This window comes from Diaporthe citri (genome assembly GCF_014595645.1).
Source record: "Diaporthe citri strain NFHF-8-4 chromosome Unknown scaffold_8, whole genome shotgun sequence".
NCBI classification, from domain to species: Eukaryota; Fungi; Ascomycota; class Sordariomycetes; order Diaporthales; family Diaporthaceae; genus Diaporthe; species Diaporthe citri.
Window position 1 is genome coordinate 492403 of NW_025064853.1, and position 14974 is coordinate 507376.

General features: G+C 56.5%; 4 protein-coding genes across 4 annotated transcripts; 2 read left to right on the plus strand and 2 right to left on the minus strand.

Annotated features, from left to right (window-relative positions):
• Window positions 1-406: 406 nt before the first annotated feature.
• On the plus strand, window positions 407-2269 carry INS49_014529 (uncharacterized protein; the record flags this gene model as incomplete). The annotated part of the gene is made up of 3 exons (XM_043175219.1): window positions 407-1183; window positions 1401-2094; window positions 2172-2269. The coding sequence occupies 3 exons, from the start codon at window positions 407-409 to the stop codon at window positions 2267-2269; spliced, it is 1569 nt and encodes a 522-aa protein (XP_043020176.1).
• A 1259-nt stretch (window positions 2270-3528) lies between these two features.
• Window positions 3529-9327, minus strand: INS49_014530 (uncharacterized protein; the record flags this gene model as incomplete). Its single annotated transcript, XM_043175220.1, has 12 exons — window positions 3529-3882; window positions 3978-4091; window positions 4184-4409; window positions 5112-5220; window positions 5277-5406; window positions 5467-5781; window positions 5874-6261; window positions 6321-7128; window positions 7182-8124; window positions 8179-8635; window positions 8696-8843; window positions 8904-9327. 12 exons carry the CDS (start codon window positions 9325-9327, stop codon window positions 3529-3531), a joined length of 4416 nt encoding a protein of 1471 aa, XP_043020177.1.
• Window positions 9328-11396: 2069 nt separating this feature from the next.
• On the plus strand, window positions 11397-12872 carry INS49_014531 (uncharacterized protein; the record flags this gene model as incomplete). Its single annotated transcript, XM_043175221.1, has 3 exons — window positions 11397-11440; window positions 11528-11647; window positions 11777-12872. The coding sequence occupies 3 exons, from the start codon at window positions 11397-11399 to the stop codon at window positions 12870-12872; spliced, it is 1260 nt and encodes a 419-aa protein (XP_043020178.1).
• A 621-nt stretch (window positions 12873-13493) lies between these two features.
• Window positions 13494-14894, minus strand: INS49_014532 (uncharacterized protein; the record flags this gene model as incomplete). The annotated part of the gene is made up of 5 exons (XM_043175222.1): window positions 13494-14072; window positions 14128-14438; window positions 14497-14659; window positions 14714-14781; window positions 14864-14894. The coding sequence occupies 5 exons, from the start codon at window positions 14892-14894 to the stop codon at window positions 13494-13496; spliced, it is 1152 nt and encodes a 383-aa protein (XP_043020179.1).
• Between the last annotated feature and the right edge of the window lie 80 nt (window positions 14895-14974).

The window sequence follows — 14974 nt, forward strand, 5'->3', positions numbered from 1 at the left end:
GGCGTAAGGCAGGGCATCAAACATCCGAAGCCATGCTCGACCCACGCCGATCAGAAAGATATCTATCTCGAGACTGTCCCTCGCCTCCAGCTGCTTGCATGTGCAAGAACTCGTGAGTTCTCCTCTCTCACTCTCCATTTTATCTCATATCATGATCTTCATATACATTCCATCTTCTCAAACGTCCCCACCGAGAGGCCATCTATCTCGAACAGTACTTGTCAAGTAGTCCCGAATCTTCCTCGCTACATTGGGTCACAGTAGCACCCCTCGCTAGGACTGGCATGCAGATCTCGCTGCAAGATCTGGTCCTGTCTGTCGAGTGCTCGTATCCCCGACCTGCATAGAACCTGCAGCCACTCTAGGGCTCCCACGGGCTCGGCCCCACGCCGGCTAGATAGAAAACATGCCACGACCCCCATCCTCCTTCTACAGCCAAGACGAGAGGACTCCCAACAACCTGGGCTACAAGCCATTCGAGTACTGGAAAGGACCAAAGCCGGTGGTCTGGCCATCGATCCGCCAGCCCAACAACCACGGCCGAAAGCACTCGAGCTCGCGGCCCGCGGCCCGGGTCAGCGCAAAAGCTCACCCGGGCGGCGCAGTAAACTCGCTAAGGCAATTTGAGCCAATCCAGCCGTCGAAGCTGTACTCGGCGCAGCAATTCGTGGCATCCCTGCAGGCCGCGAAGCTCGCGGATACGAAACACGACAGCCACACGCACGTGGAGTACGTCGGTAGCAGGGGTGACATTGGCCAATTCCGCGCGTCGGGAGACATCAAGTCGGGCGGCAACAGCCCTTGGGATGCTGACGACAAGGGGAAGCTCAGGCTGGCTGCGATTCAGGAGTCATCAAAAGGGTGGGCAGAGTCTCATCCCGGCGACTACAAGACACCATCTGGTGTACAAGTCTCCCACAAGGAACTCAGCCGGAGCCACTCCACACGCTCCAGCCCTCCAGACTACGCAGATTTACCGCCACTGAACATGAAGAAAGGCACGGGAAACCTCCCGCAGAGGTACTATGGTGACGAGCGAGGCGACAAGTGGTGGGACTTCAAGACGTGGCGCAGGAGGACATGGGCCATCCTCGTCGCCATCGTGGTGGTCATCATCATCGTCATCGTCATCGTGGTGACGATGCTGCAGAAGAACAACGCCTACCCCAACTACAAAAGAGTGGTTTACACGCTGTCAGATGAGTACTCGGGTTCAGAATTGTCAGCAGCGTCGATTTCGTCTAGGGACACGCACCACCTGGGCTCTCCATCGGCAAGGGCCGGCGCCCTCGTAGCTCGACACTTGGCAGGGTGATGAACAACACAACAAGCAACAGTTGACTGACAGTCTCGGGTTTTCAATTTCCCCACAACAGCTTTGACAACTTCGACTACTTCAGGCGGAGCCGCTCAACCTAACCTACGCCAGCACGTCCTCGGCCGTGCTGCGTGTGGACACCTCGGTGGGCCCATCGTCGTCCCCGGACGCCTCGACGGGTCGCTTCAGCGTGCGGGCGACGTCAAAGAAGCAGTACAACGCCGGCAGCAGCGCGGGGCTGTTCCTCTTCGACGTCAAGCACACGCCCTACGGCTGCGGGACCTGGCCGGCCCTGTGGCTGGCGGACCCTTCCAACTGGCCCGACAACGGCGAGAACGACGTCATGGAGGCGACGAACCTCGCGGACGGCGGCAACGCCATGACGCTGCACACGTCGCCGGGCTGCAGCATGGACCACAAGCGCAAGATGACGGGCTCCTCGACGCACTCCAACTGCGCGTCCAGCGGGACCAGCAACACCGGGTGCGGCGTGGACGGGTCCGTGGCCACGTACGGCGAGGAGTTCAACTCGAGCGGCGGCGGGATCATGGCCCTCGAGTGGCGCAGCGCCGGCATCAGGATGTGGCAGTTCGCACGGGGCAGCATACCGTCCGACATCACCGGCGGCTCCCCGGACCCGAGCACGTGGGGCACCGCGCTCGCCGATTTCCCCGAGACGGGGTGTGACGTTGACAGCCACTTCCGCAACCAGTCCATCATCATGAACATCGACCTCTGTGGTGACCTAGCGGGCAACCTCTATGGTGATGCTAGCTGTGAGTTCCCGTTACTGCCCTTCCTCTGACTGTCTGTCCCAAGGCGCGCGTGTAAGTGCTGACTTGTCTTTTCATAGGTCCGTCAAACTGCACTGATTTCGTGGCCAACAATCCAGATAATTCTACTCATGCGTACTGGGAGGTGGGAATCTTCCAGGTATATACGGCGTCTTGAGGGTGGTCATAAATTTTGTGAGAAAGATGAGGTTCTTTTTTGTTTGTTTTCTTCTTCCAGCTTGGTGTTCTATGGCGGGAAAAGTGTGTCGCTTTCGGTCAGCGTGGTTCGTTGCTCGCTACGCAGCGGCATGACACAAGGGACAGGAGAGTGATGGGTATCTAAACTTGTTGTCTAAAAGGGAAGAGACGTCAAAGACGCAGGACAGAGTGCCCAGCAAAGAGACATTAGATACTTCAAATTCTACCCTGCATTGGAAGAGAACCATTGAGTGCAGACTGTCTTGCCGTAAACAGATGCACCCCATGACCAGCGATTGAATTCCTGTCCCTTCTGTGGACTGCTCCCCGAAGTTTCACCGTCTCTTGCCGTTTGTATCTGTGGCTCAGTTCCCCGCACGCCGGAGGTATGTTACCCCATCCAACATCAGCTCCGTCAGGTCCTCGAGGGAGGACATGCATAACTCTTTCGCAGTCCAGAATGCATTGAAGTATTCAAAAAAATAAAAAAAAAAAATTTAAAAAAAAAGTTAAGATTGACTGTTCGTGACCCAGCCATACGATCTTGTACTTTGTTTGTACCTCCTTCAACTCGGGTGTCAATGAGCACGGTGACCCAAAATGGCAAAAGAGTTCGGCGACCAGCGCCTACGTCTCTCATCGCGTACTTTTATCTGACAATTCCGCGGTATACTACCAGGGAGGTCGAACCTGCGAGCTCTGAGTTTGATCCCGCGGCTAGTAGTATCTCCTGCACGGGACCCATCGCCATGGCAAATAGACCACTTGACCTGAATGGGACTGGCAGGAGGGCCGGCATTGCTCCTGGGCGGTTTCGCGGGGTTTATAAGACGGCAGGCAGGCAGGCAGGCAAACAGCCAGACATAGTTGGGATGAACGTGGTTTTGCATGCTTCTAAAGACCCCCAAGTAAGTGGTGATGATTTGCCCTCCAGTACATCTATCGCCGAGCATCTATCGACTTGATATCAGTCCGCCCAGTCCTGAACGCCAGATCCTGCCCGTACGCCTTTTGATCAATCATACCTTGCTATGCGTACACTGCCGATTCGAAGCGGAAATAGACCAAACGCCTCTATCCCAGCCATTTCCCACGACTTCCTGACTGCTGCTCTCATGTGGCGCAGGACCATCCGTCATGGCCGTGAAGCCGTCATCTCTCACAGGCACACTCGCGGCAGGACCTCCCAGCATCGCAGGCCAGGGACCATCGCCACAGGTACGCACCCAAACCGCCCCTCTACTCCTCCTTGGGCTGCCTCATCCACGCCTCGATGGCAGCAGAGAACGCAGCGAAGCCGACGCAGCCCACGGCGGCGGCCTGGGGCCCCGCGTTGCGCGCGAGGATGGCGCCCGTGACGCAGCCCGACGCCACGCCGTTGGTCATGTCGTTCTTGGCGCGGAACCCCTCGATGCCGCACTCGATGCCCGTGAAGAGCGCGCCCACCTTGCCAAAGTTCTTGGCCGTGCTCCACGACCGCGTGCCCATGTCCTTGAACCCCGTCTTCAGCTGCTGCTTCCACGGCAGCGACGAGATGGGCGTCTGCTGGGCGCCCGCCGTCGCCGCGGTGTGGTAGGGGGTGTCGTAGGCCATCTGAGAGAGTGCGCATCACGTGTTAGCTGTTTCTCTCCTTCTCCTCGGGGATGGGTGGGCTGGTGTGTAGGTGGGTAGGTATGTAGGCAACGTACCGAGGCCATGAACATGCCGAACACGCCGCCCAGCCCGAAGCCGGCGACGCCCGACATGGCGGTCTTGGTGAAGCAGTTGTGCTGCATTTCACTCATGAATTTTATTGTTTTTTGCTATGCACTCCCCACGTCAGCGTGCTGCGCGACCAAGGTAGCCAAAGCCGTGGTGGCCTGGCTGCCTGCTCCGCCGCAGGGGCTCCACGAACCATCTGTACGGCGTTGGGGTCATTGGGATCCACGTTGCCGCCGCCGGCGCCGGGCATGCCCGGTAGGCCGCCTCCCATGCCGGGAAGGCTCATGATGTCGTCGCACAGGTTCGGCGTGTCGCGCTCGTGGGGCTCGTGGGGCTCGTGGTGTGGCGTGAGGTTGTCGTATGTCGGCACAGCATGCGCCCGGTGCAGCCGTAAATATCGTTTCGCAGGAGGGAGAATTCTGATGGGAGGGAACGGGCGACGCAGGTGAGAAGCTGTCGTCGTCGACAGTCGAGGACGGTGGAGTGGATAGGACGAGGACTGAATTGCAACGAGCCCGGCGCGCGATAAAGAATTTTGGTCCTTATCGCCGCGGTCGCATTTCGCCGTCTCGGAGCCGCCGAGCCAAGGCGACCTTGTCTGCCCGTCCGTTCAGTCCCGCATTCCTTACCAGGGCAGGTTCGGGGGCATTAATTCCACGCAGGCAAAAAGAGCGCCGGTCATGAAGGATGCTGGGAATAATCTCCGCGGTTCATTGTCTTAAGATTCGCATACAGGCTTGGTCTAAGGATACCGTTTATGCAACGAAGAGACCAGTCTTTGCCTTCGCCAGCGCAGCGGGTGCTAGAAAAGCAAAAAAAGTGTCCGTCTGGCTGTGCCCCTTCCTCCCTTACAAACCCCCTATCCGCCTATTCATGTTACCCAACTCCCCCCTTCCGCGTATTGAATGCCCCTCTCCCGCGTCCTGCGCCGAATGCCTGCTGCTGAGTATATGATAATGTGCTGAGCCGGGGATCTTGGCCCACCTCCCCCTGCCTAGGACATATCAGGCTTTGCGATCCGCTACACCGAAAAAACCACAGGCCACGGGTCATGAGAGTGACACCATGCTTAACGCTACTTCTAGCGCCACATCTCTCTCACTTGTCTCTTCTCCGTCTACTTCAGGAACAGGTCTCCCGTCCCGTTGCGCATAGACCGTGTCCGGTCTACATGGTCCAAACCGAGGAAATCGTCGTCATCTCCCGACAGGATCTCTGTGAGGATCTCGTCTGTACTCTTCGTGTTAGTTGCCCGTCTCACACATCTGGGACTCCTGCAGACGTACCGTCCTGGATATAATGGACCTTGGAGTACGCAGACCGTCTCACGACGGCAAACTTGATTTTCTCGAAGCTCTTGCCCTTGAGGCCAGTCCGCCTCTCGAGCCGCTTCTTGGTGTCTGCGAACGTCTCGCCCTGCGATCTGCGTCAGTAACGTTTCTCATTACACCCAGCACACTGACTGCCACAATTCACCTCCTTGAGCAGGAACCTGAACGGCATCCCGTGAACGCGGCTCGGCTCATTTTGGAAATGGAAGCAGTTGATGAATTCCTTGTCTGTGGCCTCTGCTTCTTCTGGCGACATCCGCTCAGCCACGAGCAATGTGTACTCGTTGATGCTGATGACTGGGTACTCGCGCGACATTTCCCTGAAGAACTTGTGGTTGTTAACCTCAAAAACTCGAATCTTGCCGGCTTCGGCTTCTTCGGGGATTTGAGCCTTCTTGATGACTCCGTTGATCAGGTCTTCCACGATCCCGTTCTTGGGCACCAGGATGTCAAAATGGTCCTGTGGCTGCATGTTAGCAGACTTTCCCTGCACGCGCACCAACGCCAACTTGCCTCTTTGGTGATGCCTTCGCTGAGCCACGTGATCTTGACATTCTTCTTCGTATCAAGCTCTGCCAAGCTCATATCGAGCACTTCAAAGTACAACGCATCGCTTCTCTGGGTTTGGTTCATCTGAGAATAGCCTGACGGATTCAGGATGCTCTGCAGGGTCTGGTTCGTAGACAACCGTTTCACAGCGACCCGGACGTTCCCACTGTTGGTGTTCACAGTGTAGAATCGGAGATGTGTCGGATCCACAGCCAGCGCGTTCCCAACCTTCTCAGCCAGTTGATCATAGCTGATCTTCGCGCTGAGAACGAGCTCGAACGGAGGAAACTGGTTCGGGTCACACCGGGTTGGGTGAGCATGGAACTTTACTGTCCTCTTGAACATGAGAAAGTCGTAGTATTCGCGAGCGTCTTCGCACCGGTCCGATTTCCTTGTTCTGAACCAATTAGCATAGGCAGGTTACACATAGAAATGGGGACTTTCACTCACGTCTCCTCGGGTGTTTTGTCTCCAAGTCCGAGCCTCTTCTCAAGTCCCGACTTCTTCTCCGTCACCCTCTGGAAGCAGACAATATCCCCGTCTTGCAGCTCAGCAGCCTTTAGGGTCTGTTTCGCCCGGAGCGCCTCGATCATATTTGGCTTGATCTCCTCCCAGAGCATGACCTTGTCATCGCCTGGCAATTTCTCGCCCCATCCCATCTTCTTGCCGATCAGCGGCACGATCTCCTCAACCTTCTTCTCTTTGTTGATGTAGGCGTGCCCAACACCTCGGAGAGTCTGTGATTCGGCATCAAAATGCTTCAGGAACAGTAGTATCAGATCATTCTTCACCACCATGCCGTTGCTTTGACCTTGGTATGTTGGCCAGACAGCATCGCCTTCGGCGTTGACCTCCTCTGCCACTTCAACCCAGACACGGAGGACGTTGCTGTTGTGAGTGGTCGACTTGTTATAGCTTTCTTCCACTGTCACTCTAGTGTCCATCATGGGCGTGTCCGGGCGCGTTGTCTTGTTTTGACGATTGACCATCATCCAGAGCCGCAGCCTTCGCGGGTCCTCGTTGATATCCTCGGCAATGCGGCTGACTAGATCCTGGACAGTGGACGAGCGCAGCGTTCTGTAGAACCTAGGCGCTGCTGGGTCCAGGTCAGGGTTTGCGTCGAAAGACGCGAGATCTGTACCACCGTGTTCCCGGAATGTCGAAGGAAGGATAGCCTTAACGCCCATGTAGAGATGCTGCTCCTCCCTCTCCCTCCTTCGCGTCTCTCTGATGGCGGCCTCTTCCTCAAATCGGTTACCTGTGACAAATCAGGACAGGGATCTTCTCACAGCATCGGGACCCTCAACTCACGCAGATGTTCTGGGATGTCTTGCTCAGTGACCGGGCAAAGGACCTTGTCTACTCGTGATTGGCGGATGTAAACCAACATGTAGGCGCTGTTAGGCCGCATAATAGGTGCCTTTCTTTGCAAAGGACTCCGGAGGTTGTTTGTGGCCTGCCGGTATTCGCCACCAAAGTTGTCTTCCAAGACTTCTCGCATCGTTGCCTTGGTCACCTTGTCATCGTCGTACTTGTAGAACCATCCATCCTTATCTGGCTTCAAAAACGCATAGTAATGTCCGGCGTTCAGGTCGCCACTGTGCACAAGGACGCCATGTAACTGATATGTCCAGGACTCGGACGTGTCGGCATCCTCCGAGAGGTATGGAGCCGCGTCGAAGACTTCAGGAAACTCGTAGCGGTCATTGATTTTCGTCATGGTGTCCCTCATGTAGTCGTATTCGAAACGTTTCAGCTGCAGGTGGAGGACGTCGGGAAAGCTCACGAAAATGACGCCCTTATTGGCGTCCTGCAGCTTGTACTGCTCACCTGCCATGTACTGATTTTCGCCTTCCATCTTCTCGACCTGTATGTAGTCCTGGAAGCTTTCCTGCAGGTTCTTGTTCCCGGAAACGTTGAGTTGAACGTCCCAGAAGTCTTCTATGCGGCTGGATTCGTAGTCGACATTAATACAAGAAATGTATGTCTTGATTTTGCCACTGAACATCTGCGGCAGCATGTTCTCGGCCTTTGTGCCCTTCATCCTTTCCTCCATGCGCTCCATCAGCTTTCGTGAGAGCTCCTGAACATCTTGTTGCTCAAAGATGTGCCTTGTCTCCCAGCCGAAAGACTTGGTCAGCTCATTCGTGCCGACTGCTGCGTTGGAGGTCTGAAGCTGGTAAAAGAGGCGCTGCAGGGTGTATGCGCTGTTGGTCATGCTCTCGTCGTGCTCAGTAGGTATTTCGTACACGGCCTGCTCAGAATATCAGCATTTGCCAGCCACAAAGCTAGGGACGGGGTTCATCACCTTGCGGAATGCGTTTGTAAAGTAAAGAGATTGCAGAAGAGAGTTCAAGTAACATGTTGCGCCCTGATTCTTGAGGCCGACGAATCCTGTCTCCTTCTTGGAATCGTAGTTGTTGAAGTTATGCCATAATACCCCGGTTTCGTCCTCGACGATCCTGACATAGACGGTGATGTTGGCGGCGTCGTTCTCGATCATGGGTCGGTTCGCATTGTCCCAGAGACCATACATCCTACGAGACTCCAGGAACTTTGTGAAGCCCCAGTCACTCTCTTCTTTGGTGAACCGGTGGTGGGCACTGTGATGTGCAAAGATTGTGGGCTCTTCCGGATTCCACAAGACCAGTGCGAACTGCACGCAGCAGCTCCAGTCCTCAGGGACCTCGTTCGGTTCGAAGCCATGTTCCAGGTATATAGAGCATTGGTCGACGTTGTTGCCGAATGGGAAGAGCAATATCCGCCTGCACACCAGGGTCAGCCTTTCAGGGTACAACTTGCGAATGGCTCAGTGAAGCTCATACCAGGGAAACCCGCCAGCTTGGAAGATAGGGCCACGCTCCTTCTTATTCAACGACCTCCAGTTTGTGATTTCCCAGGTGGTAACAACATCTTCGAGCACGCGAGGTTCTTCGACCAAGGGTATAAGGACAAGCTCTTTTATAGCCTCATCTGCAGGGCGTCAGCATCTCGCCCGCGCAACACACAGCCCCTTTGTTCCTGTTCACGTACAGTCATCCGCCCTGGTCAAGTCTTGAAGCTGCTCTGCCTCTGTTTCTAGGTTGTCCGGATTGATGATTGTGAGGTTGTCCTTCTCGACACCGTTGGCTGCCGGGTCGACGATGTGTTCCTCTGTATCGACGAGCATGTCGTTTGGGGAGTGCATGTCAGGGTTGAAGGCCTCATCAGAAATTCCCAGGTCAGCACGGGTGCCATCGAGAATGTTCCAAAGCAGTTGGGGATCAACGGGTGCTGAGGAAGGCGCAGGGGACTGGGGGCCGTCTGGAAACAGTGGCGACGCTGAAACAGACGGAGAGCCGCCCACGCATGGCGTGGATGATGTCGACCTTGGGGTGGAGAGTGGCAGCGAGCTCTCGTCTGGGGGACTGCTCCGTGTGCGGCGCCACATCTTCCACGGCCTCGTGGGGAGGGGCATTGGCAGAGGACTCGATGGGTAAACTTGGCTTGGATAAGATGCCAAGATAGGTTGCAGCAGCGGGGCCGGTGAATGTGACGGGGGTGTGCGGTAGATAGGTGGATGAAGGTGAAAGCTGGTGAAGTTGTGTACTCACCATGTCTGAGGTTTGCGAGCAAGCTCGACTTGGGGAGGATCGGGTGGGAGCGATGCGGTAGGAAGGAGAGGCTCGCAGGGCAGAGTCCCGTGGGAAGGCTCTCTTGACAGCCCGAGGCAGCTGCAAGCGACAGAGGTGGCAATGAGTTGTCGGTGATGGTCCTTCGGAGAAGTGGCTTGGTGTTTAGGAGAAGACGGGCGACCGCGGGCCAGATACGCTGCGCTGGGGAAAGCGCGTGTGGCCAGTCGACGTCAGGATCCACCGGAGGAGTGCGATGCGATTCCTGGTCTGGCCTAGACAGGCTTCCGGGTGTTGGGGTTGGCGAGGAGAAGGAACAGGTGAGACACTGTAAGCCAGGATATTGGGGCAGCACGAAAAAAACGGAGAGCGAGTGCCGCGTTGGAGTATGGGAACCTGGGAAGGCAAGGCAGGTAGCAAGCAGGCAGGGCAGGGCAGGCAGGGCTGCAAGGACAAGTCAAGGCGAGGAAGATGTCTCTGTGGTTGTCTTTCCGTTACTCGGCCCAGTCTTCGCCCAGGTAGACAATGCGTTGTGGTGGTGGTGGTGCTGCCGGGCAAAGCATCTGCATGAGCAAAGCCTGGCAAGCCAAAGGTACGTAAGAATTGCGGGTTGTGGATGCGGAGTGCTTAGCTTGCTGCAGAAAGAACATGCAGAGCGTCCCACAAGGCCGGGAGAGGCGAGGTGCTACCAGTGTCCCTCCCAACTCACGGTGTGGTCAAGATAGCTCCGGGACCACCAGACTAGGAGAGCTCGCCCCCAGCCTGCCGCAGTGCCCCTCGCTGTATGACGTCCGTCTGGCTCTGGCCTTTGTCAGCTTCATGCGCGTGAGTGACTGCGAGTGAGGGCGAGTTGCACAGCCTCCCGTGTCTGCTGTAGATTCATCCTCATGCCCAGCTACAGTACACAAGAGACCCCTGAAGTGATGACTGCTTCGCTTGGGGCAGACCATGGTTGACGATGTCGAGTTCCTGTTCTAGACTAATAACTCTGTAGCATTGGTGCATTCTGGCGGGACCTGGGTAATATACATGAAATGCCACAGGAGACCTATACATAGCACCAGGACCAGATTCGGACACAGGCCAGTATCGACCAGGGTAGCAAGCCAGGCCGCGCAATCGCTATCATGTCAGAAGGGCCCCCGAGCTCCTGAGCCTCTTGCAGCGGACAGTTTGCTCCTACCTGGCTCCTGCTGAGCTCCCACTGCAACTCCTACTGACAGTACTTTGTGGCAATCGTCTGCATGCGTTGTCTCTCGCTGTGTACTGCACACTTAAGTTTGCTGACACGTGCTAGGCTAGCAACAAGACCGAACCCAGCACCGATTATTATGCGATGTGTGCATGCATGGCGTACACAGTTGCGAGGCTTGTGACAATGGCGGGGTAAATACTGTCCCGTTGGCTACAGTACTAATGTGCTCAGTAGATGCCATGCCGTAGCGTGCGTAGCCAGCAAGCAACATGGCAGTTGACTTGAGGAAATGAAATTACCCCCTGCGCCGAGTGACACAAGAAGCTGAGAAGCAAGCTCCCCACTTTTCCAGCACCAGCACCAGCGCCATGCCGCTCAGAGTACCTAGGCAGGTTAGGCCAGAATAGAACAACACCAGAGCATTTATCACCCGACTCATTCAACGCACACTTGCGGATGAGATCAAACGAGCAGCTATGAGGCTGCTCTGACTACCGACACATACATACACACCCCACTGACCTTGCTCGTGTCCCGGGGCTCCAACCACCAGCATACACTCGCCATTCGTATGGAATCATCGCCGGGATGTCGAGCTTGGGGGGCAGCATCGCCTCAGCAAGCTTGGGGATGAGACCAACCCTCAGACCACCAGCCGCCAAGCGCCTGCCAGAACAAGCTCGGCGGGCAGTGGGTTGCGCACGCGACCAGACGCGCTCCATGGTGCACAACCACAGGTGGAGAGCCTTCTCCGCCCTCGACGAGTACGTCCGCTGCTGCTGCTTCCGCCGGCCAGCCAGCCATGCCCACCCTCCCCCGAGAGAGCCTCGGTTCCACTGACCGTGACTCAGCTGGGTCGGGAAGGAGGCGAGGCCCATCAGCCTCCGCCAGCTCATGGTCTTTGGCCGCTCCCTGAACGAGCAGAGGCTGATCAGCTCGGCCAACTATGTGAGGACAGAGCTCCCGAGGAGGTACGTGAGAGTGACCAGAGGGATGCGCCATGAGTCAAACCTGCTGCGCTGCACTGCGTTGCGTTGCGCCGCTCTGCGTTGTCCGGCGTCGGGATCGGCCTTGTTTCGCTAAAGCTATGACCAATGTAGGATTGCACATCGCATCCGAGACATGCAGACCCTGCCGTACTGCGTCGTGGCCAACCCTCACTTCAACGACGTATACGAGCTGTACTACGATGCCTTCGACAAGTTTAGGAGGGTGCCCGAGATCCGCTCGCTCGATGAGAATGACTCCTTTTGCCGGGCCATCAGCACCACCCTCAAGGCCCACCTTTCGGTAATCCCCAAGCTGGCGATGGGCATCCTCGAGGTGAGCGCCGACGACATGCTGCCGGCCGAGGAGCTGGATCGCTTCATGAACGCCATCCTGCGCTCCAGGATCTCCCGTCGCGTCATAGCCGAGCAGCATCTGTCCCTCACCGAGACCTTCCACTCGCCCTCCTTCTCGCCCGGCGTCAAGGTCCCGGAAAGTGACTTCGTCGGCAAGGTGTTCCTCAAGTGCAATGCCGCCGACGTGATCCAGCGCTGTGGAAAGGCCGTCCTCGACCTGGCCAGGTCTGCCTATGGCGAGGACGTCGCCCTGCCCGAGATCAGGCTCGCTGGCCACCAGGACGCCAACTTTCCCTTCATCCTGAGCCACATAGAGTACATAATCGGCGAACTCCTCCGAAACTCGGTCCAGTCCGTCATCGAGCGGCAGATCCAGGACGGCCGCGCGGGGCGGCCGCCCCCGCCCATCGAGGTGACCATCTGTGAGTCGTCAAAACACGTCGAGATACGCGTGTCCGACCAGGGAGGCGGCATCCCGCGCGACGTCCTGCCCCACCTGTGGTCCTTCTGCAAGGGCCCCAAGAGCCAGCAGATCCTCGCCAACCTGACTCGCGTCCCCAGGATGGCCGCGACCCTGCAGGAGGTGCGTGTCGATGAGCCTCCGGCGAGCGAGGTCAAGGCGAGCGCTGCGACGGCGAGCTACGTGAGCTCCCTGTCGTCCCTGACAAGCAGGCCGCCCAACCTGCGCCTCGGTATGGGGCTACCTTTGAGCCGCATTTACGCCGAGTACTGGGCCGGGGGTCTGGAATTACAGAGTTTGTGGGGTTATGGCGTAGACGTATTCCTCCAGGTGTCGAAACTGGGAAACAAGAACGAGCAATTGCTCACGAGGGCCATGATGGACGCTGTCTAGAGAGCGGTAAAGTACCGGCTATTTGTTGAAATTTGTTAACCCAAAGTTTGGGTACGTGTTTGATTTACTTATACCTATGTTATATGAGTGGTGGAGCTTGGGGAGGGTGTTGGATGGGAGTAACTCGAGGCTGTGGGGTTCAATCACGCCCGCGTGTTCGTGTCAGTCCATACAATTATTGAGTCTCAAGGGGCAGCCATTCTCATTAATTGGTATCATGAAAAGGTCAAGGGAATTACATCAAGGCTATCTCGAAATGGAATAAAATGGGGGATCGGGTCTGAGAAAGGTTGTGAGATAGTAGCAGAACGGCACAAAAAGTGGCCTTGCTCGCTGCTCCAGTTTCTCGACCTTCTTTTTGCTCTCAGCCCTTGTGGAAGACGAAGAAAGAAAACGACGGCGTGCCGGAGGAAACTATTATCCCCTCGTCCCCGAGGCCGGTTAACGCGCACTCCAAGTCACAAGCAAAGCTCCAGAGCATATTCGCAACGCGTCCTCTTAGCTCCCCGTGTCAGTGAACCTTGTTGAAACCAGCCCCTCAGGCTACCATAAACTCCGGAACGGTGAATTTGGTCGTTCCCAAGATGTCGAACGTTGGATCTAAGCCGCCACTTCGTGGCCCTAACGACGACCATGGCTGCGGACCGCGCTGCCCTGCATCTGCTCCAGCTCCTGCTCCAGTGTCTTGATCTGGGCATGCGTCTGCTCCAGATCCTTGTTAAGGCGATCACGCTCAGCAATGAGCTTCTGCTCCCATTGTCTGAACCGCTGCTCCTCGATCTTGACTTGCTCCGTGAAGCGCTTCCGGAGGGCCTCTTCCTCCTCCTTGAACTTGGGGTTGTCAAGCTTCCGTGGGCGGGCCTCGCCGAACTTGCGCGTCTCCATCTGTTGAGCGCGATAGGCCTCGTAGTGAAGCTCCTCGGTGGTGTGGATGAGGTCGAGCATGTGGGTCCGGATGAGGATTGATCGGAGCTTCTTGAAGTCACAGTGGTCCTCGTTCTCGACCTCGGCAACACCCCACGAGTACTGCCGTCCCTTGACGATGCGGCCATCGCCGGTCTTGACGTCCTTCTCGGATCCGATGACAGCGAACGGCATGGCGGCCATCAGGCTGCGGGCATGCTGAGCGGCGGCCTCGTCGTCCTCCTCAACGGGTGGCTGGTAAATCTTGATGCTCTGGGCCTCGATGACAGCTCGGATCTGATTTAAAGGGTCAGCAATAGGGAACACGTGCTTCGGCGTAGGAGCGACATACGCGTTGCTTGAAGGTGGCCAGGTCAGCAGGGCTGAGAGTATCAGCCTTGGCAATCACTGGAATCAAGTTGACGCGAGAGCAAAGTCTCTTCATAACCTCGATGTCGAGAGGCTTCAGGGTGTGACCGGTGGGGCGGATGAAGTACAAGCAAGCGTGGACACGGAGGTCGATCTTGTCGTTTCGGCGGGGCTGTTGCTCTTGCAACATGTAGGACTCGTGCTGGTCGTCAAGGAACTCGATGATTGGCATCCAGGAGTCGCGGTTGTTGACATAATCGCCGAAGCCAGGGGTGTCGATGACGGTCAGGCGGACTGTGTCGGGTCAGTCAGTGGGTTGTACCTCCATTCCGACGTTTTGCCCAAAACATACCCTTGAAGAACTTCTCCTCCAACTCAGCCTTTGTGATCTCGATCTCGACGGTCTTGTCGACTTGCTTCTGGTGTCTCCGCTTGTGATCGGCATAGTTCTTGATGGTCGTGGAGAACAGGGTGTTGATGAAGGTGGTCTTGCCCAGGCCAGATTCGCCAGCAACCTGTGATTGAAGTCAGGAGGGTTTGTCACAAGCTTGAATGCCTTTCCTACGAACCATAATAGTGAAGGCGGCACCCCTCTTAGCAACAATCTTGTGTCGCTGGTTGGGCAGGTTTGCGATACCTGTGGCAATTGGCGGTCGCGTTAGCATGACATGGGATGTTGTCTCCGCGTTGGGCGTGCTTGTAAGTCTGGCCATGCGTACCTATGGGGCTGGCGCTGCTTTCGGTCGACATCTTGACGGTTGAGTTCTTGTGCGATGGGAGAATAGGGTTCAGGGAAGATGGCGTTCGATCAAGAAGCTCTCAAGAAATGG